Source organism: Hemitrygon akajei, chromosome 2 (genome assembly GCF_048418815.1).
Source record: "Hemitrygon akajei chromosome 2, sHemAka1.3, whole genome shotgun sequence".
Lineage (NCBI taxonomy): Eukaryota > Metazoa > Chordata > Chondrichthyes > Myliobatiformes > Dasyatidae > Hemitrygon > Hemitrygon akajei.
Genome location: NC_133125.1, coordinates 18638266 through 18663745, shown reverse-complemented (window position 1 = coordinate 18663745; position 25480 = coordinate 18638266). Strand labels below are relative to the sequence as shown.

Sequence of the window (25480 nt, the reverse complement as noted above, 5' to 3'; positions counted from 1 at the left end):
ACAACCCAAGTTTGTCCAACCTCTTGTTATTGCTCATGCCCTGTAATCTAGGCAACATCCTGGTAAACCTCTTCTGCACCTTCTCCAAAGCCTCGACATCTTTTCTTTAATGGGACAAGCAAAACTGCATGCAATAATAACTGAACTCGAGTTTTATAAAGCTGCAACATAACTTTGACTTTTGAACTCAATTCCTTCACTACTAAGGCAAGCATGCCATAACACAGGCTTTCTTACCCACTCTCAACCAGTGTAGCCATTTTCAGGACACTATGAACTTGGACCCCAAGATTCCTCTGCTCATGAACACAGTACAGGATATTGCCCTAAACAGTGTACTGTCTCTTTGCATTTGCCCTAACTAAATTTCACATTTGGCTGGGTTAACCTCCATCTGGCATTTCTCCACCCATATCTGTGACTGATCTGTATCCAGTTGTATTCTTTTCCAATCTTCTATCAATTTTAATATCATCTGCAGATTTACTAACTCACCTATTACTGTACATTTTAATCCAGGTCATTTACATTTGTATATACATCACAAACAGCAGAGGTCCCCCTACAGAGCCTTGCGGAACACCACATATAATATGTAAGATGCTTTACAATGGATCTATGTAAACGACATCCACAGCTCTATCTTCATCAATCACCGTTGTCACCTCGACAAACAAGTCAAATCACGTAAGACAAGACTTTCCCCGCGACTGGCACTCCCTAGTAAGACCATGGCTTTAAATGCTCATAAATCCTATCCCTAAGAATTCTCTCCAGTACCTTCCCTACCATTGACTTGAGACTCACCGGTCTACAGTTTCCAGGATTATTCCTGGTTCTCTTCTTGAATAATGAAACATTAGCTACCTGCCAGTCCTCCAGGACCATGTCTATAGCTGGAGGGGACAAAAAGATATTGGTCAAGGTCCTAGCAGTCTCCTTTCTTGTCTCTCCCAATTTTAGATGAAAGGATTTTGTAGGTTGGGAGTTGAGATACGAGGTGCAAGAGAAATAGCTTCTTATCCCCTCTTGTTCAACTCTCTGGTGCTCAAGATGTTGGCTCAACCATGACAATATTGTTTAATATCAAGGTTAAATGTTCAACCTGCCTTGTTAAAGGAGGGAAATTTGCCATTCACGTGTGTATGCTACTCACCATACATTTACCCACACCCAAATGTGAAGATCTGCCACATACCTCATTTTCAGAGACGCTGTGAAATGAATTGTTTGCATAATGAGAGAACTTGCCCATGTCCCAGTTTGCGATGGACTGAAATAGGTGTGCCTGGCAGGTTGTCTTGCACAATTATCCTGGGGTTGAAATGATTAACCTCCAACAGTGACAACCATCTGCCTTTTTGCAAGGTTTGATTCTGGCCAGAGGAGATTTGTTTTTCCTCTCTTGATTCCAGTTCTTCCATCTCCTTGATGTCAAAAGCAGCCATTTTAACTTTACATCTGAAATTTGAATCTTTATTTGTTTTAACCTGGTCCTCTTGATGTTAGGAGCTGTGAATACTGGTGAACTCCAAACCAACATTAGTAGACAGGTATTAATCAGTAAGTAATCAGAGATTTCTTAGGATAGGGTATTGGGATGATAATTAGCCACATTACATTTGTCCTACTTTTTGTGAACAGGGTGTATACAATCAATTTTGTACATTGAAAAAGGTTGTCCAGCAGTGCAGCGAATTCTGGAGAAGTCTCAACATTACGCCAAGATTTGCCTAATCCTATTGCATTTGCTCTGTCTACTGGTCCCAACCATTTCTTAAGGTCGCATGGAACATAGAACAGTACAGCACAGTACAGGCCCTTTGGCCCATGATATTGTGCCAATGCTTTAACTACTCCAAAATCATTCTAACCCTTCCCTTCCACATAGCCCTACATTTTTCTTTCATCCTTGTGCCCATCTAAGAATCTCTCAACTGTCCTGATGAAGAGTCTCAGCTCGAAACGTTGACTGTTTGTTTCCACGGATGCTGCCCGGTCTGCTGAGTTCCTCCAGTGTTTTGTGCATGTTCCTAATGTATTTGCCTCCGCCACCATACTATCCACCCACTACCTCTTTGTGTAAAAAAAAACTTACCTTTTGACAACCACCTGCACTTTCCCCCAAACACCTTAAAATTATGCCCCCTCGCATTAGCTGTTGCCGCCCAGGGAAAAAAGGTGTTGGCTATCTACTCTATGTCGCTTACCATCTTGTACATCTCTATCGTGTCACCTCTCGTGGTCCACTGCAAAGAGAAAGGCCTAAATAGTTGCTCGACTATTCCTCATAAGGTCTGTTCTCTAATTTAGGCAGCATCCTGGCACATCTCCTATGCATCCTCTTTAAAGCTTCCACCTCCGTCCTATAATGAGGTGACCAGCACTGAACACAGGGTGGAATGAACTGTAACGGCTGAAGGATCCATGTCAGCTTGAATCAGTCTGGCCATTCTCCTCGGACCTCTCATTAACAAGGTGATTTGCCCACAGAACTGCCACTGACTGGATGCTTTTCTTTTGTTTTTGCACTGTTCTCTATAAACTCTAGAGACTGCTGTGCATGAAAATCCCAGGAGATCAGCAGTTTCTGAGATACTCAAACCACCCCGCCCACCATCAACAATCATTCCACCGTCAAAGTCACTGAGATCACATTGCTTCCACATTCTGATGTTTGATCTGAACAACTGAACCTCTTGACCGTGTCTGCATGTTTTAACACATTGAGTTGCTGCCACATGATTGGCTGATTAGCTATTTGCTTTCAGAAGCAGGTGTACAGGTGTATCTAATAGAATGACCATGGAGTATATTTCTGCACCAGACCAATGAAGGTCTAAGAAACCCGCAGGTCACCAATCTCTACACTAAGATAGTACTGCCTTAAACTAAATTCAACCTTGAAAACGTGCAAGATGAAGATGAATAAATCTTGTATAAAGTAATTAATGCTTATGAACACTTTATTACACAAATTACATTCAGCGCCTGAAAATAGTGCTCTGACAAAATAACAATTTCCCCCAGAACTAAAGTATTTGACATTTACTATGAATACATCAAAAGTGATCTTTTACTGTATATACAGATCAATTTTCTGTATAAACAGTTTTCTCCAGTAAACAAGACAGTTATAGATATAAACTAAGACAAAAAAGTAGTAGCCTTGCTTCCCTTTTGTAGTATGATTGGATTAGGCTGAGAATGCTTGATAGAGAAGGCACAATATTACACACCGGAAATATCAAACTAAAGTGCCAGACAGGACAGTATCCAAATGCTACACCTCAAGCTGAGAAAAGTAACCAACGCACCAACACAGGTTTATAGCTCGAGCAAAGTAAGGCAGTAACATTGAAAGAATATCCATTGTGGCCAAAAGCGGCAGATTTTGCTTCAGCATTAAATCCTGGTCTCCAGAATAAAACTGACTTGAATGTTTAAATATGATAGCAAAAGCACGATATGAAACTCTCCACAAATAAATAAGAACTTACATGTGTAGCGAAAACGGAATACAACTACAATCAAACACAAATCCTGAATACATCTTTTCGGACAACTAAATTAAACTCAATGTATTATCGTCAGATCAAACGGGACTCAGCATTTTTCAGGAGGATGAGGTGGTGGGTGGAAGTGGTGGTGCAGAACACTCTTCTATTTCTGAGTCAGTGCCTTCTTCATCATCTTTTTCTTGGTCACTTCCTTCAGTACTCAATCTGTCAAAGCCTTTCCGGCTGTAGCCTCTGTGACTTGCAAAGAAGTTCCCCAAGTTCAATCCTCTGCTGTTTTTCCCTGTCAAAGAAAAAAGTATATTTTAAACTTCTTGCAACATGCAAACTATTAATGGTCCAATTAACAAACCACTTGTTGCTGATGCTACCTTGGAAGTGGCACCACAGGCGAGGGAGAAGGGCTAGCATCCTGGTGAGGTTAAGACAGCATGCTAATCAGCCACTGCACCCAAGCATACTCCTGGCTAACGTTCAGCCCCTGGACAACAAGCTGTGTGAACTGAAATTTTCCTATCAGTGGGAAACAACGGAATGTAACATTTTGTGCTTCGTGGAGACTTGGTTGACAGAGGAGATACCGAATCATGCCACTGAGCCCTCTGGGTTCTCCCTGTTCCGGGCGGACAGGTCTAAGAACCTCTTTGGGTAGAGTAAAGGAGGTGGGGTATGCTTCATAGTCAATAATATTTGGTGCAACCCCCGGAATGTGCATGCCCTCAAATCTTTTTGCTCCCTGAATCTGGAGTACCTTGTGATGCTGTGTGGACCTTTCTGGCTGCCTAGGAAGTTCACAGCTGTTATTGTCACATTGTGTACATTCCACCGCAGGTTAATACTGACCAGGCTCTCAAGGAACTGTATGAGACCATCAGCACCCTGGAGACTGCACACCCGGAGGCTGCTTTCATCATCAACTGAGACTTGAATTGAGCGTCGCTGACTAAAGTCTCTCCAAAGTTTTATCAACACATCTACATGAGCACATGGGGAAATAGCATACTCAACCACTGCTACTCTCCCTTCCACAATGCTTACAAAACGCTCCTTCACCTGCTGTTTGGAAAGTCTGATTACACCTCCATTCTGTTTCTGGCAGTATACAAGCAGAAGCTGAAACAAAGACGGCCATAGTTAAAACTGTTGGTCCAACCAATCAGCCTCCATGTTACAAGACTGCTTTGATGATGTCAACTGGAATGTCTTTCATGACAAGGATGTCTCCGAGTTCACAGAAGGGGTCATAAGCTTCATCCCGAAGTATATCAAGGACGTTGTCCCCCAAAAATCGGTCAGGGTGTATCCAAACCGGAAACCCTGGATCAAAAGTTCTGTGCGCACAACACTTACCATGTGAGACAAAGCTTTCGCCATCAGTATCCACCAGGAACTCAAGAAATGCAGCTACGATCTACACAAAGTCATCAAGGCAGTGAAACGACACTACAGGGACAAGATCCAGACACACCTCTCCATCAACAACACACACAGCTCATGGCAAGGTCTGCACACCATCGCAGACTTCAAAGCTAAACACAGTGGTGCTGCCAGCATCGCTGCCTCTCTCCCAGATGAGCTTCTTATACTCAGTTCGATGTCACCAACACTGAGTACCCAAGGACAGCTGCCGATGCAACCTGCACCCTGGTCATCTCTGAGGCTGAGGTACGCAGATGTTTCCAGTGAGTGGACAGTCGCAAGGCTGCAGAACCGGACAGCATCCTAGGGTGGGTACTCAGGATGTGCACGGCATAACTGGTAGGTGTGTTTGCAGACATCTCTTCCCTCTCCCAGTGTAGAGTGCCCTCCTGTTTCAAAACATCCACCATTGTTCCTGTACCAAAAAAGACCAAGGTAACATGTCTGAACGACTGGCATCCTGTCGCACTCACCTCAATGATAAGCAAATGCTTTTAGAGGCTGGTCAAGGACTACATCTGCAGCATGCTACCACCCAGACTGGACCCCTACAATTCACCTAGCGACACAATTGATCAACAGGTGATACAATAGCCATTGGTCTACACTCCGTCTTTACACACCTGGAGAAGAGGGATGCTCGTGTGAGAATGCTGTTCTTGGATTACAGTTCAGCATTCAACACCGTAATTCCCTCCAGGCTTGACAAGGACTCTGCAGAGAGTGGTGCAGGCAGCCCAATGTATCTGTGGATGTGAACTTCCCACTATTCAGGACATTTACAGTGACAGGTGCATAAAAGGGACCCCAAGGATCACTGGGGAGTTGAGTCACCCCAACTACAAACTGTTCCAGCTGTTACCATCCGGGAAACGGTACCGCAGCATAAAAGCCAGGACCAACAGGCTTTGGGACAGCTTCTTCCACCAGGCCATCAGACCGATTAATTCATGCTGACACAACTGTATTTCTAAGCAATACTGACTGTTCTGTTGTACATACTATTTATTACAAATTACTATAATTTGCACATTGCACATTCAGCCAGATGTAAAGATTTTTACTCCTCATGTATGTGAAGGATGCAAGAAATAATAAAGTCAATTCAATTCAATGATGCAAAAGTTTGGCAACAGTGTAGCTACAATGACAAAATTGAAAAACTCGTAAATACTGCTTGTCTTTTATCATAGCCTTACCCCCAAGTCTCCCCAGGATTCCTCCCGATGACTGCTTTGAGTCCAATTTGCTGTCAACATCATCTATAAAGAAAAAAAAGAGAGCACGTCAAGACTTCAGATTTGGAAAAAAATAAACAAGCCTCACCAGTTGGAGAGCTCACACATTAACACAGAAAACTAAACTGTGATTCTCAATAAGCATCAGATAGGTTGCTGGTAATTGGAGGGATAAGAAAGCATAACAGATTTCAAGTCAGCACCTTTGGCAACAAATGGAATTCCCAAGTTATTAGAAATGTACCAAAAGAATACTGTGGCTCACTGGGCAAGGTGGGCAAATACGAAAATACAACTCTTGTCTGTTTTGATAAGGTACTGAGTAAATTCATACTTGTTCATAAAATGTTCTTCAATCCCATGAAACATCCTTTAATGGAATTATATGGCATTTTAATCACCTACATCAACTATTCTGTGAGTGTGATAATGTAATGAAGGATTGATGTTCAGAATTAAACTTAAATTGCCACTCCTTGAATTGACATTAAATTATTCCAGACATCAGAGATTTTCATTTCTTCAGGTTGGGCTCAATAAATCCTAAAGATGACATACCACTGTTAAACCCACTGTAACATTTAGTCTACATAATGATTATTTAACAATTGCCTCCAAATATATGAATTTTCTGTATTATACATACAATATGTGTGCCACTTGTCAAAGGCTGAAATAGATACAGTACTGTGCAGAATTATAAGACATATAGACTTTTGCACAGTACTGTATTTGTCAATGTGGGGCAGAGAGCAAGATTGTAAGTCTGGTGGGACCAAAGGATGTTGGGAATGGTGAATGTGGAGGGATGTGAGACCGGTGGCAGAGAAGGAGTGCCAAGGGCGGGAGTGGCATGGGTACAGACACAACCAGGGCTGAGACACCAGACAAGGTCATAGGATTCCAAATAATTGATTTATTGATCAGTGCAGAATGTCCATCTGGTGCTTCTCCCTCCCTCCAGTTTCCATTCCCCTTTTCCCAACCATGATTCCCCTCTCCCTGACCCCTTCCCACTCTCAGTCTACAATTCTGACCCATATCACAATCAGATTTATCATCGCCAACATGTCATGACTTTTTCTGAGGCAGCAGTACAGTGCAATACATGATATTACAATACTTGTCAAAAGTCTTAGCACCCTAGCTATATATATATAAATATGTGTGTGTGTGTGTGTGTGTGTGTGTGTGTGTGTGTGTGTGTGTGTGTGTGTGTGTGTGTGTGTGTGTGCGCGCGCGCGCCTAAGACTTTTGCACAGTACTGTAGACCAAAAAAATGCAGTTTAAATAGTTCCAAACTATTTGCATCTCAAGAATACCTCCATACATCTTGCCCTTTCGCCAGTGGATGAAGACGCCAATTCCCACTAACATGACAACAGGAATAACGAGCAGCAATGTAATAAGGATGGGAGAAACGGCAGTACTGGACTTTTTAAGAACACTTTTGCTTTTCTCTTTCTCCAGAACGGCGGGTGATCTCATCTTCCCTTCTATTTCTGCTTCTATGAATGTTTCAGTTGCTTAAAATTTAAAAATAATGTGAACAGTTATTAATCTTTGCAACAATTTGAGAAATCTGTTTTTACTCGTAATTTTAAAATGCAGAGTTTAAAACTGGTTTCAAAAAAGCACAGTTTTTTGAAAACAACTGCAACACTATTTGATTTTTCAAAACTTCTGGGCAATTTACACTTTTGCTGCAGTATAGGTTTTTGTAGTAAAATTTATTCAAAGAAAGGCAGGAGACGCTCACCATCTTCGTGTATTTCGATACCAGGCCCAGCTTTCTTCACTGAACGATGCTCAGCTTCTTAAAAAAAACAAGTAACATTTTATCCATTATAAATCCTGCTGAGATTGGAGTTCACTTTTAATGGTTTTGCTCTGTTAAATAATCCCCAAAATCATCAGTTGAAAAGGAAAATTTTAATGTGGGTACTACAAACATCAGGAATGTTTTTGCATGCATTTCCATATCTAAGAACACATGCAAGAAAAATATCTGCAGATGCTGGAAATCCAAGCAACACACACAAAAGGCTGGAGGAACTCTGCAGGCCAGGCAGCATGTTGGGCCAAAGCTTTTGGCAGGAATGGAGGGGAAAAAAAGGTGAGGAGTAGATTCAAAAGGTGGGGGGAGAGGTATGAGAATCACCAGGTGATAGGTGAAACCTGAAAGGGGTGGGAAGAAGTAAAGAGCTGGGAAGTTGATTGGTGAAAGAGAAGCAGGACTGGAGAAGAGAGTGTCTGGTAGAAGAAGACAGAAGGCCATGGAAAAAGGAAAAGTGGGGAGGAGCACCAAAGGGAGACAATGGGCAGGCAAGGAGAGAGGGAAAAAGGGATGGGGAACGGTAAAGGGGGCTGGAGGCTTTACTGGAAGTTCAAGAAATTGATGTTCATGCTATCAAATTGGTGGCTACCCAGACGGAATATAAGGTGTTGTTCCTCCAACCTGACTGTGGCCTCATCATGACAGTGGAGGAGGCCATGGATAGACATATCAGAATTGGAAGTGGAATTAAAATGGGTGGCTACTGGGAGATCCCACTTTTTCTGTCAGATGGAGCGTAGGTGCTCGGCAAAGTGGTCTCCCAATCTACGTCGGATCTCACCGATATACAAAAGGCCACACTGGATACACAGTATATGATCCAACAGTCTAACAGGTAAAGTGTTGCCTCACCTAAAAGGACTGTTTAGGGCCCTGAATGGTAGTGAGGGAGGAGGTTTAGGGGCAGGTGTAGCACTTGTTCCACTTGCAAGGGTAAGTGGCAGGAGGGAGATCATTGGGGGAGGGACGAATGGACAAGTGAGTTGCATGGGGAGTGATCCCTGCAGAAAGCAGAAAGTGGGAGGGGGAGGGAAAAATGAGTTTGGGGCAAGATCCCATTGGAGATGGTGGAAGTAGAGAAAAATCATGTGCTGGACGTGGAGACCAGTGAAGTGGGAGGTGATGACAAGAGGAACCCTATCCTTGCTAGAGTAGCAGCAGGACGGGGTGAGAGCAGACATGCATGAAATGGAAGAGATGTAATTGAGGGCAGCGTTGATAGTGGAGGAGAGGAAGCCCCTTTCTTTATAGGGTGAGGACATCTCCTTTGTTCTGGAATGAAAAGCCTCATCCTGAGAGCAGATGTGGCAGAGATGGATGAATTGAGATAAGGGGATGGCATTTTTACAAGTAACCAGGAGGAAAGAGGTACAGTCCAGGCAGCTGTGAGAGTCCATGAGTTTATAATAGACATCAGTAGATAAGCTGTCTCCAGAGAAAGAGACACAGAGATTGAGAAAGTGGAGGGGGGGAGGTGTCGGAAATGGACCAGGTAAATTTGAGGGCAGGATGGAACTCGGAGACAAACTGGATGAAGTGTTCGAGTTCAGCATAGATGCAGGAAGCTGCACCAATGCAGTTGTCAATCTAGCGTAGGAAAAGTGTGGGACAGTCAAAAGTGTAGGCTTGGAACATAGACTGTTCCACATAGCCGACAAACAGGCAGGCATAGCTGGGACCCGTGTAAGTGACCATGGCTACACCTTTTGTTTGAAGGAACTGGGCTGTCTCTTTTAATGTCACAAAGGAGAAACTATTTAGAGTGAGGTGGAGGGGAACTGGTTGGGTCTGGGGTCCAGAAAGAAACGGAGAACTTTGAGTCCCCCTGGTGGGGGATAGAAGTGTATAGGGACTGGGCATCCGTAGTAAAAATAAAATGATGGGGGTTAGAGAACCTGAAATCATTGAAAAGATCCAGAGCATGTGAAGTATCACAGATGTAGGTAGGAAGGGACTGAACTAGGGAGGATAAAACAGAGTCAAGGTATGCAGATACGTTCAGTGGGGCAAGAACATGCTGAAACAAGGGGTCTACCTGGACAAGCAGGTTTGTGGATCTTGGGTAGGAGGTAGAAACGAGATGTGAGGGATGCGGGAACTATGAGGTTTATGGCAGTGGATGGGAGATCCCCAGAGACCATAAGGTTGGTGATGGTGTGAGAAACAATGGCCTGGAGTTTCTTAGTGGGGTCCTGTTCGAGGGGCAAGTAAGAGGAGGTGTCTGAGAGTTGGCGCTGGGGCTCAGCTAGGTAGAGGTCAGTATGCCAGAGTACTACAGCACCTCCCTTTATCTGCGGGTTTGATGGTGAGGTTAGGATTGGTGCAGAGGGAGTGGAGAGCAGAGCATTTGGAAGAAGTGAGGTTGGAATTGGAGAGAGGATCGTTGAAGTCTAGATGGTTGATGTCCCATCAACAGTTGGCAATGAAAATGTCCAGAGCAGGCAGAAGACCAGGGCAGGTTGCCCAGGAAGAGGAGGAGGGGGTCATCGGTGTGGGGTGGAGATTTCTTGCCAAGGTAACAGGCTTGGAGACAGAGGTGGCAATGAGAAGGTCCAGAACAGGCAGAAGACCAGGGCACATGGATCATTCAAGCAATGGCTCATGAGTTAAGGTGATCTGTATACAAAATTAATGTCACAAAGAAACCCTGACAGTCATTGTAAAATCTCACATATGTATACCTTATCTTGAGTAGCTTCTATGAATGTAAAGCAGGAAAATATTAAATTCTTTCCAATGGCATTGTGTGGTAATTTTAAGTCAACCAGGAAAATGGTCTCTTAAAGCCTTTTGGTAAAAAATTATCTGAAGATTTTTGTTGTTTTACTACCTTAAGGGTTAATGGAAACACATTTCAATGGTGCCTTTCAAAAGAAAGTTGGATAAAAAGGGAGAAAAAATGAACCAAAGGGAACCAACCAGTTGAGGGCTCTGTTGGTTTTGCACAAACATATGACAAAGACTCTATGGCTGCCTTCTCTTGCTGTTCCGTTCTATTATTCAATAATATCAAGAACCATAACCCTGTAAAAGCTAACTTCTGCACTGCACTCCTGAAATAAACAAACACTAACCAAATTTGAAGCTACAATCTGATCAATTTTAGAAACATGATTATTCTGTTATTATGCAGACCCATTTAAAAATAAAAATGAGACAGTAATGAAAAAATATTAATGTCTTTTATCTCCAAATCATCTCTAAAGGTCACATTTAATTTAAATTACTTCTGCTACCTGCAAATAAGATCAGAGGTAAATCAATAGCAATTTGTTTATCTAAAAATCAGACAACTTCTGCAATGACATTCACTCAAGAATGCATTTGGAACAAGCTGTTTTGTGGACATCTGTACAATTTTCCTCATGAATGTGGACATGGTGGTTACAATGCTGCAGTTACAGTTGTGTTCATAACTCTGCAGCTCTGGATCCATATTAAAAGTCACTACTAGGACATCTTCAAGGAGCAATGCCTCCAAAAGGTGGCTTCCATTACTGAGGACCCCCATCACCCAGATCATGCCCCGTTCTCACTGCTACCACCAAGGATGAGGTGCAGAAGCCTGAAGGCCTGCAGGCTAGCGGATGGAAGGCATTTGCCTTACAACTTATTTGGTGGAGACATATCTCCACCCCGCCAGTTGCATATATCCTGCATTAACTGTGAAGAGTCAGACTGCATTCATGCTAAAAGTGCTTAGTATTCTAATATTAACATACACGTATACTGGGAACGGTACTGTAGTTACTCTGTTCTAGTTTAATCAAATGTTATGTTATAGCAGAGATTATTGTCTTTAAGACAGGGGATCCCTACAATGGACCAATACCATAAAGCAAGGGGTCAGTGGACCTCTGATTTAAGAGCTCAAGATGTCAGAGTACCACATGCAGCTCCACAGCCCAAGTCTGAGTATCACTGCCGTACGATATACAATGGCCTACAGAACAAAAGACAAAAGGTCAAGGAGACAGAATTAGAATCCTAGAGCATGAAAACTGGCCCTTTGGCCCATGCTGACCAGGATGTCTCTTCCAAGCTAATCCCATTTACTAGCGTTTGGCCTCTTAACCTCTAAAACCTTTCCAATCCATGAACCTATCCAATTGTTTTTTAAAAGCTGTTATTGAGCTGCCTCAACCACTTCTTCCGGCAGCTGATTCTGCAAAGATACACACCTTTGTGTAAAAAAAGTTGCCCTCAAGTTCTTCTTAAATCTTTCCTCTCTCACCTTAAATCTATGTCCTCCAGTTCTTAATACCCCAAGTCTGTGAAAAAGACTGAATTCATTCACCCCATCTTATACCCCTCATGATTTTACACACCTCTGTAAGATCAGCTCTCAGACTCCTATCTCTGGGACTCCTAACCAGATAAAGCTGAAGGCATAATTCCCACAGCTCACACCTGAAGGCATCAAGTTGGTGAGAGTTTATTTGAAAATGAAGTTTCAAATCTCAAGCTGAGTTTTCAAGGAGGGTGGGGGACTTGGAGAAGCGACGCGGAAGATAGTAACATCAGACCAGCAAGTCGCTGGTCTCTGCTCTCGTTGTTGTAGGGGAGCAACTTCTCTCTCCCTTGATGAAGAGAGAGAGCCTGTCTGAGATACTGAAGTGCTGGGTTATGGACTGTAGTTTGTGATGGATTCCGGATCACGGTCTCTTTGGGGGCTTTTGCCTTTGCTTACATGGTGGGGGGGGGGATGTTGGTGTGTCTGCAGCACATGGGGGGGGGGGTGCTTCAGGATTCTGACATTTCTATCATTCACTCTATGGGGTTTCTTGTCTCACGGATGTCTGTGAAGAGTAAGAATTTCAGCTTGTATACTGTGTGTATTCTCTGATATTTAAATATTTCAAATGGTTCATTTTAATAACAATTTCTAGGCAACATTTTCCAAAATAATGCTAATAAAGTACACAGACCGTAGGTGTACTTACACACACTGCAGTGACACATAAATACAATGAATCAACTTACTTTCCGCTGGTATGAATTTCCACACTGTTCTTGCTTGGATATCCCCAGCATAAACAGTCTTATCATCGGTTGCAACAATATCATGTGGCATCAGGAATTTCTTCAGAAAATAAAGCAATGTTAATTTGTATGTTAGACTAAAAAGCATTATAACAATCTTAAAAAATACACACAAAAATTATTTCAATTAACAGGAAAGTTGCTGTTTATGTCTACCTGCGTGTCTGGTTTGAAGGTATCCAGTAACTCGCCAGTTGTGAAGTTTAGAACAAATCCTTGCACTGGCACTCCTTTGCCAAAAAGAGCTTCTCCATTTACTGCATATAATTGACCACCTAAAATAAAAAATAATGCAACTAAATAATAACCAATTAAATTAAACAATGGATGTTCTGATTAAAAATTTATATTCCTCAAATTCAGCTCTAATTTTGCCCAAAGAATTTTTCTAGCCTGGAATTACTATAATAAAACATAAATAATTTTGCATTAATAGTTAGCCTTGAAATGTTTACATTAGTCCCATACACATTAGTCGATGACTAATGTGCACCCTTATTTCTTTCGCATACGTGGGAAATGCCAGCAGGATCCTGAGCTAAAGGAGGTAAAGTAATGGCTAGCAAGGGAGATTGAATGGACAAAGATGACTTTTGGAAAAATTGTTATCTCTTATATTGATTAAGGGTTTGAAAGCGGATGAGCTTAGCAACACTCAGAGGCAGAGGGATTAAAGAATAGACAATGACAATAATCAGGGAAGGACAGGTACCTGACATAGTTTAATGGCAATGATGAGATTATGTGAGAGTAACATTGAGCTGAGCTGGCCTAGGGAAGGGTTGGAAGATGTTGGGAAAACGTACAGCCTAATTCAAAATGATTTACCAAGTAACGTGCATGAGCAACAACTGATACTCCATGCACAGGCAGAAGCTTCAAGACAGGAATGGACCGGAACTAAATGAATATTAAATAATCCTCCACAGGTGAAGAGCACAGCCTTTGTAAAACAAGCCAAAAACCCCAGATTAAAGAGAGTCACAGTAAAGAGGGAATTCTCCTGATTCGTGCCTGGGATGGAGTGTTTCAGCTCTGAGGACAGACTGGATCCTTTATTTTTAGTTTCTTTAGAGATACAACTCAGTAACTGGCCCTTTCAGCCCAATGAACCAATTCTCCAATTACACCCATATGTGACCAATTAACAGACTAACCTATATGTCTTTGGAATGTGGGATGAATCCCATGCAGTCAGAGGGAGAACATGAAAACTCCGTACTGAAAATGGAGAAAGTGAACCTGGGTCACTGCCGCTGTAATAGCACTACGCCAACCACTACAGATCATATAGGTTTCTTTTCTTTGGAGCAGAGAAGACTGAAGGGATGCATATTTGAGATATATAAAATTCTGAGGAGCGTAGAAAATGTTACAGCATACAGCACAAGAAGATAGAAAGTGAGAGGATTTCCCCCTGAAAATAATCAAAGGGCATAGATTTCAAGTGGACCAAACGGCGGCCGAGTTAAGATGGCACTAAACAGCGACTCCTTTGCTTGCATCTTCGAAAACAGCACTACTTCCATCTTTAATATCTTTATTTTCCCCTTTCAGGGTTCTTTTGAAGACCCTGACCTGGAGTTACACGGTGACTTCGGTTCTTTGCGGGAATGGGACCCGTTCTTGGGGTTTCAGGACTGGCCGCTGTTCGGCATGCTAAGGGTTTGGCCTGAGACCCCGGCTCGAATTCAGAAGCCTAAGATCTCGGAGCTCTGGAGACGGGCAGATCGAGGGTCAGTGTCACGACAGGAGACCCGTGTGTCATCGGGGGAGTCAGGATATCTGCCGTGGGCCTGAAGACACAGGATCTTTGTGATCTTCGGGCACAGAGCTCGAAAAAAGCGACGTAACAGACTTTTTAACATTGTAAACCAGCAAGTTGTTTGTTATGTCTCCCCGCTTGCTGGGAAAATGGAGACATCTTTTTCTCCCTTATTAGGGAGAGAGAGAATCTGCGGTAGGTTGAATGCCGGGTGAAACGTGAAGTCTTTGGGGTAACTGCAAGTCTGTGTCTTTGCTATTGCTTTGCTCACGCTTGAGTATGGTGCCGATGCTTGCTTTTTTCTGCCGGTGGGGGAGAGGGGGTATTGGTGTTTGAGCTGGGAGGAGTACTCTGGGGTTCTTATGTTTATCTGTCGTTCATTCTTTGGGGCACTTCTCTGTTTTCGAGGATGTTTGCGAAGAAAAAGCGTTTCAGGATATATATATACCGTATATAGTTTACATTTCTCTGACCTTTGAAGTGTTTGGCTTTTTTTACCCAGAGGGATGTTGAAATCTGAAACACACTGTCTGAGGTCCCCTCGCAGCATTTATGTAGAATTTAGAAGAGCACTTGGAAGAATAAAGCATACAGGGCTGTGGGCTGGGGAGCTACAAAAATGGAATTAGTATACTGTACATGGGTACCTGATGGCCTGCCACTGACATGGTGGGTCAAATAGACTTTTCCATGTTGTACAATCCTTTGATTATCACTCTTGGACTACTTACAGAAAGCTGTAAGTTTGGACTGTACAATGAATAAAGTGAGCAAATACTGATAATTTGCCAGGATCAATAGACTTTACATCTTATTAATAATATTATGCAATAAATTTGGACTACTATTGTCATGCAATTATTTGGCCATTTTTCTTCAGGTTTGGAGCCATTATATTAAAGTACTTCAAATAGAAGCACTTTTAAAAAAGAGAAAGTGGGATAGGGTAAGTGTGTGGATGGGTCGAGGAGGGGGTACTGGGCAGAAGGATTACGAAAGAGGAAAGAGCCTTGCTCTGTAGTGGAACATCAGCTTGGTACGTAAATAAGATTTATTAAAATGTTACATTTCAGAAACTTTTTTTTACATTTTATTTAACTGCTGGATATTCTGCTTTTAGGACAGAAATGGGCAGTTTTATTAGTTTATTGAATTTTAAATGTTTTCACAGATGTACATCCACTGTAGAACCTTGAAAGAGATTACATTTCCCAGTGTTACCATTGTCAGATGTGTAAGAAACTGCGAACAGTCGCTCTCCAAATTCAGGATGATGAATTTCCCGAACGAATTTTCCAGACTGTGCAATAAAACACTGGATTCGCCCGTTCTCTCTATCGGCCACACAGAGCTGGCCCAATACCGGCACAAATGCCAAACTATGCGGAATGAAGAATTGACCTGGTTTAGGAATCTCTGAAAGTGAGCTTTCTGCAAGATAAAAATTTGTTTTATAGTTTCAAATTTACTGCAACATTAAGAAAGTCTTAACATTAAATTTGACAGATTTAAAGCAGTAACATAGTACTGCTGTTCCACAACATTGAAAGCATCTCAGATTATAATAGATTTAACTACTTAAACTGCTGATCTGCAACATACTGTCAACCTTTATAATGAAATCAGTCTGCCAAAATATCACATAAAAAATAGTTTATCATGTATAGCAGTTAGTATGTTTCTAGATTTCTGTACAACTATAAAAAATAGCCCAAACAATCATCTTACAAAATACCAGTCACAATACACATGGAATGATGTACAATGCTGTATTCATTGTGATTTAGTGTTATAACCAAAACCAAGCAATAATTTCACAAGCCATTATCGGTCAACTCATATATATCATCAAAAGAAAAGATATCATCAGATTTACGTGCCACAACTACTTAAATCATTGCTATACTGCAAACTAGGTGACGGGGTGAGTCATTTACCCATAGAAGCACAGAATAGAGTTGCAATATTTGGAAATCACAAGTCATTCTACCCAATAACTGAAGAGCACAAGGGTAAGTTTATTTTAATATTTCAATAAAAATGTCAAAATAGTATCAAAGCAGTTTTAAAAAAACTTAAAAGTTGCTAAAAAGATCAGGTAATTATTTGCACACTGGATCCTCAAAAATGGTCTGTGTCACACAGTGCATGATGTACTTTCACTAATTAGATGGGTGAGAGTGAGAATATCTGGGTTGATGGCAGCATGCTCTATTGCAGTGGCTTCTACAGGATCAACAAAAGGTGTTATTGCCTTATTTAAACATTTTTTTAAAATCAGAAGACCTTGCTGGACATTAAGAACTTAAAGTACTGCAGGTCGACCCTATCATCAAGCTGCTCGTTGGCGGAGAAACTGAAGGAGCTGGACTTCGTGTTGATCATACTGCCGCCTGCATCAGAGACACATCGGAGGAGTTGGTGCGTGGAGGTGGTGCAATCTAACAGTGAGTTATTGTCTCAGTCGCTTTTCTTGTCGGACATTATTAACATGGAATGCTGCAAGTCCGACTCACTGATCTATTGGCAGATGGCGGGGAACAGTGTGGTCTCGTTCAGAGAGAGGATTAGGCCTCAAGCCGCAGTCTCGCCTGTTTACAGCCACCCAGGAGGGAGGTGTCGGAGTTGGTGCACTCCACCTGGAGCTGGCCTGGCGACAAGCTGGAGTTGGTGCTGCCCCCGGTGTTCACTCAGCAGAAGACAAACTGTATAATGTTTGACTGCAGGCTGCTGCAGCATTCGTGGACTCAGGATCTTTTATTTGTGTGACTGTATTTTACTGATATCTTATACGTGCTATATGTGCTGTACGTGACTGTGTACTCTGCACCTTGGCCTGAGAGTAACACTGTTTCATTTGGCTGTATTCGTGAATGTTCATGTATGGTTGAATGACGACTAAAACTGAACTTGGAATTGATCTTGATTTGTACTCCAGCTCAATCAGTTAACTGATACAAAGCATTTTGAACCCCTTTCTCTCACCTCCCTGAAGAACAGGTGAGGTGATGTGGTCGGTCTTCACCTAATCTTTTCGATTTCTGTGCCATTTTATCACAGCATTGTGAGACAAAAACTCAGGGATGTATTTTTAATCCCAGCGTTTGTAATATGTGAAAGATAAAAAGAATTCAAAATCTCAGACCCAACCCAACCCACCTGTGACTTAATCTAATATGGTTGTGTCAGTCTACCTATGTTTTTATAAGGAATCTTCTGTTCGCATCTAATCTCACTGGATTTTTATTATTAATTTCTACAAGCTGGGAAATCTAGCAGGCAAGGCTAAGCAGGAATTCCCGTGAGAATATAGGGAAGCATGGTAGTGTAGCAGTTAGCGTAACACTAGTACAGTGCCAACGACCTGGATTCAATTCCACCACTGTCTGTACGGAGTCTGTACGTGCTCTTCTGGATGCTCCAGTTTCCTCTGACATTCCAAAAGGGTACTGGTTAGCTGATTAAATGGTCACACAAGTATAATCGGATGGCGCAAGCTCACTGAGCTGGTAGGAGCTGTTACCGTGACATATCTCTAAACAATAAAATAAATAATTGTGTTTATGGCACTGCTGGTGAACCAGGAGGAACAGCAGTATTTTCATCAGGCCCAATAAGCTTTCTTCCTTTTTGTACCCTCAACCTCCAGGCCTAACAGGCAAACGTTTTGGCAGGAAAATTGCTTCAAAATTTACAGCTGTAAACTTCAATGTTAATTGACCAGATACACACCTACATTCCCCTCCTTCGCCACTCTGCACTGCCCCTTTACCACACTCTTCATTGTCTCAAGCAGAGATTAGATTAGATTACTCTTAACATTTTTTAAAGTGTGGGGTGCTAATTTATACAGAAGGTATTAAATTGTTGGTAGACTTACACTCTGATCTGGTGAGATTAACCTGCCATTTTAAACAGTGGTACATGGATTGGACACTGTTAGATTTTATCTAAAAAGTGGTGATGGGAAGGTGCCTCATCTGCAGTTGTTAAAATTCTAAAATTGAATATTCAAATCTCATCATGGCAATGGTGAAACTGAAAACTGAAAGCCTGGTTACATGCAGTAGTATGATTACTCGAGTCAACTATGACGTTCTCCTCAGGGGTTGTCAATGGATTCCTTTAATTTTTGTCTACGTGGGGAGGCTGCCACCACACCGTCCTTGTCAGATGAGGGTCAGGACCCAGTGGCATGGAATGCTAAACGACTGGGGACCCTTCACTGCTGCAGCCTTCCTCTGCCTTCACTGCCATGGTGATGTGTCTTCAGCTTCCACTAACTCCACCTCTGAGGTCGTGATTGGATTGCTCTTTGTCTGGAACCTCCCCTTGACTTTACTACCATTGGTGATCCTACCAGGAGCTAAGCACCAGATGGCTAAAGTCTAGACGGCACCACTCCTCGGATCTCAGGAACTCACAAGCCTCTCCACCATGACAGGATGACGATCCTCAGAGGAGGATAATAAGTGACACATAAAAACAATGACTGCAGACATCTGTGCTTAACACATCCTTCTCATTTCTGTCAACAGATGTACACTCTGTGGCCACTGAGATACAGGAGGTACCAAATAAAGCAGCTACTGAGTGCATTTCTGAATGCTCATGGTCTCCTTCTGCTGTAACCCGACCACTTCACGATCTGACGCGCTGTTCATTCAGAGATGCTCTTCCATCACCACTGTTGTAACACGTGATTATTTCAGTTACCATCACTTCCTGTTAGCTTGAACCACTCTGGCCATTCTCCTTTAACCTCTCTCATTAACAAGGCACTTTTGCCAAAACGACTGCCACTCACTGATGTTTTTCCATTTCTCGCACCATTCACTGTAAACTCTAGAGACTGTTGTGTGTGAAAATCCCAGGAGATCACCAGTTTCTGAGATACTCAAACCACCCCGTCTGGTACCAGCAATCATTCCACAAGCAAAGTCATTTCTTCCCCATTCTATATTTGGTCATGATTGGTTGATTAGATATTTGCATTAACAGGCTGGTGTACCTAATAAAATGGCCACTGAGTGTATATAGCTCCTCCATTGTTTTTTCAATAATTTCCAAAATCTAAATCATGTCTTTAAAAACAGGTAATTTAAAAATTCGCAAAAAGCACAATACCTTCTCCCCACTGCATGATGAACTTTCCTTCTGGAGAAAACTGCATAATCCTGTTGTTGCAGTAGCCATCAGACACGTAGAAATTACCACTGACTGGATCAACTGCCACATCAGTGGGCTTACAGAAATGAGAACTGTCACTTCCTGGCTGAAAGGCTTGGCCGAGAGCTAACAAAATGTCACCGCTGCTTCCCAGCTTGTAAACCTAATTTGCGAAAAGAAAATAACAACATCACAGTCATAACTGCAAGCATTCAAGTGCAGATGGTCACAGGAGATTTTGTTTGAGGGCCCTCGATGTAGCTTAAGTGCCACCTTAGGCCCAGAGTCCTGGAAAAAAGGGAGCAAGAATGGGACATAAAGGGATTCTGCAGATTCTGGAACTATTCAGCAACATGGACAAAATGCTGCAGGAACTCAGCAGGTCAGGCAGCATCTATGGAGGGAAATAAACAATCGGCGTTGCAGGCTGAGACCTTTCATCAAGACCTGTTGAAGGATCTCAGCCTGAAGCATCAACTGTTTCCCTCTATACGAGCTGCCTGACGCCCCCCCCCCCCCCCCCCACCGCCCGAGTTCCATGTGCTCTCAAGAATAGGACTGAACATCTGGAGTTCAATCTTATGCTGTCCTATTACTGTTACTTCTCCTGGGACAACTTGGTTTAATTCTTAGCCCTACTCCCTTCCATCGCGTCACCCAACTCCACATGGAGCACTGTGTGGAAAATCCAACTTCAAGTGACTTCATTATCACATGACTGACAATGGCAAAGATAAAGCTGGCTCTTTAAGTCAACTGTGATAGCCACTACTCGACGTTTATCTGGTGCAAACGTTCCCCGCTACTTCGTGGGTTGGGCAGAGGAGGTTGTGTTCAAATTCCATTGTTTATGATTTCTTTGCAGTGCTGAATACAAGACTTAGAAGTCTGGTAAATGTGAAATTAATTTTAAGAACGTAGAATAGTACAGCACAGCAAGGCCCTTTGGCCCACCAAGTAGTTCCAACCTATATAAATCTGCTCCATGATCATTCTTACCTCTCTCTCCTACATAGTCCATAAACCCTCTATTGTTCTTTCATCCATGTGTCTATCCAAGTGTCTCTTAAACTTCCCTAATGTATCAGCCTCTACCAGCACCCTTGGTAGTGTATTCCAGGCACTACCACCCTCTGTGTAAAACTCCTCTGACATCTTCTCAAAACTTTCCTCCACTCACCTTCAAAAGACGTTCTATGGAATTAGCCATTGCTACTTTGTGAAAAAGGCACAGGTTGATCACTCATTCTTGCCACTTACAATCTTATACCGCTCTATCAGGTCACCTCTCATCCTCTTTTGCTTCTGAGAAAAAATAGCCCTATTCACTCAGCCTATCCTCACCACGCAGTATTGTGGTAAATCTCATCTGCACTCTCTCTAAAGCATCCATATTCCTCCTATAATGAGGTGCACAGAACTGAACACAGTACTCTATGTGTGATCCAACTAGAGCTTTATAGAGCTGCAACATTACCTCACGACTCTTGAACTCAGTCCCCCAACTACCAAAGGCCAACACAACATTCACCTTCTTAACAACCCTTCCAACTTGCACAACAACTTTGAGGGACACAGAGACTTTAACTGAATTCCTTCAAAAAGATTATAAAAAGGAAATTGTGACCTCACCAGCATGTGCACCTACCTGATGAAGTGCCACATCAGTTACCCAGAAGTTGTCATTTTTGTCTGTGCTTATACCATGTGGTAGATAGAATCTGCAATGGGAAGTGAATATCAATTTCAATAACAATCAGCACACTGGCAATCATTAATTCAGTATACAATCTGTAACGTCATGGCATAGCACATCTCCCACACCACCGTTATGATTAAGCCCATTTCCTACAGAAGGGTATCATCTATCCTTGACCAGTCTGGCCTATGTACAAGTCTAGACCCACCAATGTGATGAACCATTAAATGCCTTTGAAATGGGTCAATCAGCACCTCAGCTATCATCGCTACATGAAAATCGACAAAGATTAAAATCAAATGCTCTAACAGGCATTTGGCACCAAATTTGGATAAAAGCAGCCTCGTTCCCAGTCCATTTAAACTTGAAGCAAATTTCGCCTTACAAACGCAGACTGATGCCTAAATTGGAAGAGCTGACCACAGACTACGAAACAACAGCCATCCTCAGTGAATCATAGACAACGTGCCAAGGTATCTTCGTAACAATCCTTGGATCCACAGGACAGATGCTAAAGATGGAGCCACAATAGTGCACAGGTTAGATGGAAAAGCTATTCGAGTCCTCAGGATCAACTCCAGAAACAATGATGTTTCATGGCAAACACAGGAAAGGAACTCCCACCTTAATTATCATCTACTGTCCTCTCTCAAATGATAAATCAGTGTTCCTCCAGGTCCAACAACACTGAGAAGAACCACTGAAGTAGTGAGTATACTTTGGATGTGGGCTGCAATATCAATCACCATGAGGAGCACAGTAACACTGAATCGGCCGAGTCTGAAGGATAAAGCTGCCACATTTGCTAGCAAAGAGTTATGGAACCAACTCAAGGCAGACATCTGAATAACTTGGTCTTTGCCATTCTAACATTGCAGATGCAAGTGTCTAGAATAGCACTGATAGAAGTAATCACTAACAGCTCTTGCCCAATGCCATCTTTATACCAAGGACAACTGCTCTGTATCCTCTCACACTACAATTGTGTTGAATGGAATAGACTCAAAGTCTGGCAACTCAAAGCTGGGCATTCTTGTGGAGCAGTAAAATATTTGAAGCAACATGCAGTACTACAACCAGCAGGCTTATGGCAAAGCTCATCCCTCACTCTTCCATTACGATCAGGACAAAGGATTAAGCGTGGTTTAATAGGAAGTACAGAAGCATGCTAGGAATAGTGCTAGGCACATCAAGAAATAAGGTTGCCAATTTGGTGATGATGCAATTCTAGCCTATCATACTTCACAGCAAAATTGTCTTTTGACAGATAGAAAATGCAATCCTACAACCCATGGATCACAACCATGTTATGAAGGCCTACATCACCAACCTATTAACGCTTCACCACCATCCAGGGTCTCAAATATTACTTCCAGGTGAAATAGCCTACGTCTTTCGAGCTTAGTGTTCTCCATTGAGTTCCCACAATCTAGTTTCCTTTGCACTGGAGAAATCAATTTCAGGTTGGGTGATCATTTTGCAGAATCTCTATGTCCTGGTTGCACGAATGACACAAAGTTCACTGTTTAGCCTGCACAACATTCCCACTCAGACTTGTCTACTTTTAGTCCCTTACATTGTTCCAATGAGAACCAGCATTAAGCTCAAGAATAGAATCTCATCTTCTGACTTGGGACCTCACAACCCTCAACACTCAATATTCAAAGTTCAAAGTTAATTATCAAAGTACAATATACCACCAGACATTCACAGTCATCATCACCATTATGTGCCATGTTGTATGATATCATCATTATGTGCCGTGTCATATGACTTGGGCAGACACGGTCTCACGATCATGATTGTTCTTGGCAAATTTTTCTACAGCAGTGGTAGGCCATTGCCTTCTTCTGGGCAGTGTCTTTACAAACCAGGTGACCCTAGCCATTATCAATACTCTTCAGAGATTGTCAGCCTGGTGTCAGTGGTCACAGTCCCAGGAGCAGTTGATATGCACCAGCTGTTCATAAGACTATCCACCACCTGCTCTCATGGCTTCACGTGACCCTGATCCGGGGCGGCGGGGGCTAAGCAGGTGCTACACCTTGCCCAAAGGTGACCTGCAGGCTAGTGGAAGGAAGGAGCGCCTTACACCTCCTTTGGTAGAGACGCATCTCCACCCCGACACCCATTCACAGTAGAACAAAGAATTACAATGAAAATACACAAAAAAAGGTGGACAGATAACTAATGCGCAAAACAGGACAAGCTGTGTAAGACAATAGACAATAGGTGTAGAAGTAGACCATTCGGCCCTTCGAGCCTGCACCGCCATTCTGAGATCATGGCTGATCATCTACTATCAATACCCGGTTCCTGCCTTGTCCCCATATCCCTTGATTCCCCTATCCATAAGATACCTATCTAGCTCCTTCTTGAAAGCATCCAGAGAATTGGCCTCCACTGCCTTCCGAGGAAGTGCATTCCACACCCCCATAACTCTCTGGGAGAAGAAGCTTTTCCTTAACTCTGTCCTAAATGACCTACCCTTTATTCTTAAACCATGCCCTCTGGTACTGGACTCTCCCAGCATCTGGAACATATTTCCTGCCTCTATCTTGTCCAATCCCTTAATAATCTTATACATTGCAATCAGATCCTGTCTCAATCTCCTTAATTCCAGCGTGTACAAGCCCAGTCTCTCTAACCTCTCTGCGTAAGACAGTCCGGACATCCCAGGAATTAAACTTGTGAATCTACGCTGCACTTCCTCTACAGCCAGGATGTCCTTCCTTAACCCTGGAGACCAAAACTGTACACAATACTCCAGGTGTGGTCTCACCAGGGCCCTGTACAAATGCAAAAGGATTTCCTTGCTCTTGTACTCAATTCCCCTTTGTAATAAAGGCCAACATTTCATTAGCCTTCTTCACTGCCTGCTGCACTTGCTCATTCAGCTTCAGTGACTGATGAACAAGGACTCCTCGATCTCTTTGTATTTCTCCCTTACCTAACTCTACACCGTTCAGATAATAATCTGCCTTCCTGTTCTTACTCCCAAAGTGCCTTCCTGTTCTTACTATTTATTGTATACTAAGTACAATAAATAAATAGACAGATAAATAAATCAATACTGCAGCCATCTGTTTTACAGTCCTTGAAAGTGAGTCTATAGTTTGTGGAATCAGTTCAATGTTGGGGTGAGTGAAATTTTCCACACTGGTTCAGGAGACTGGTTGAAGGTTAATAACTGTTCCCGAATCTGGTGGTGTGGGCGATGAATTTCATTCAACAATGAATTCAACAAATTCAGCTAACCAGATTTTCCGCTTGTATTAAATCTGGCAACTTCTGGTGAAAGGCCATCACCTTGTAATGTAGGCTGCTATTTCTTTTCACCATTTACAATGATTTTGCACTGTTTTCACTTATCTTCTATGCATTGTGCCAGGGGATTGGGGGTGGTGACATGAGTGCAGACACATTCATCGAAGGGACACCAGGCAAGGTCATTTGATTCCAAACAATTGGTTTATTGATCCTTACAGAATGTCTCTCTGATGCTTCCTGATCCCTCCCATCTCCCTTCCCCTTTTCCCAACTAAGATTCCCCTTGCCCTGACCCCTTTCCACTCTCAGTCAACAATAGAGACCCATATCAGAATCATATTTAATCCTCACGTCATGAAATCTGTCTTTTTTTTGCGGCAGCACTACAGTGCAATACATATCATTAACTCAGTACTGTGCAAACGTCTTAAGCACCCTAGTTATAATATATACATGCCTAAGACTTGCCCAGTACTGTAAAGTAATTACATGGTTGGATCCTTTAGCAATTGAGTGGGTTTG

General features: G+C 42.5%; 1 protein-coding gene across 6 annotated transcripts in view; it reads right to left on the bottom strand.

Annotated features, from left to right (window-relative positions):
• Positions 1-2948: 2948 nt before the first annotated feature.
• pam (peptidylglycine alpha-amidating monooxygenase) overlaps positions 2949-25480 on the bottom strand; it is a 163907-nt gene continuing 141375 nt past the window's right edge. For all 6 annotated transcript variants that reach the window (XM_073067895.1, XM_073067932.1, XM_073067924.1 and 3 more), the window contains 9 exons: positions 21638-21710; positions 19948-20152; positions 16042-16251; positions 13212-13330; positions 12996-13095; positions 7935-7991; positions 7498-7701; positions 6137-6199; positions 2949-3801 (listed from right to left, as the gene is read on the bottom strand). In XM_073067895.1, the coding sequence (XP_072923996.1) occupies positions 3617-3801; positions 6137-6199; positions 7498-7701; positions 7935-7991; positions 12996-13095; positions 13212-13330; positions 16042-16251; positions 19948-20152; positions 21638-21710 (1216 nt within the window). In that variant the 3' untranslated portion in view covers positions 2949-3616. The remainder of the gene's footprint in view (positions 3802-6136; positions 6200-7497; positions 7702-7934; positions 7992-12995; positions 13096-13211; positions 13331-16041; positions 16252-19947; positions 20153-21637; positions 21711-25480) is intronic.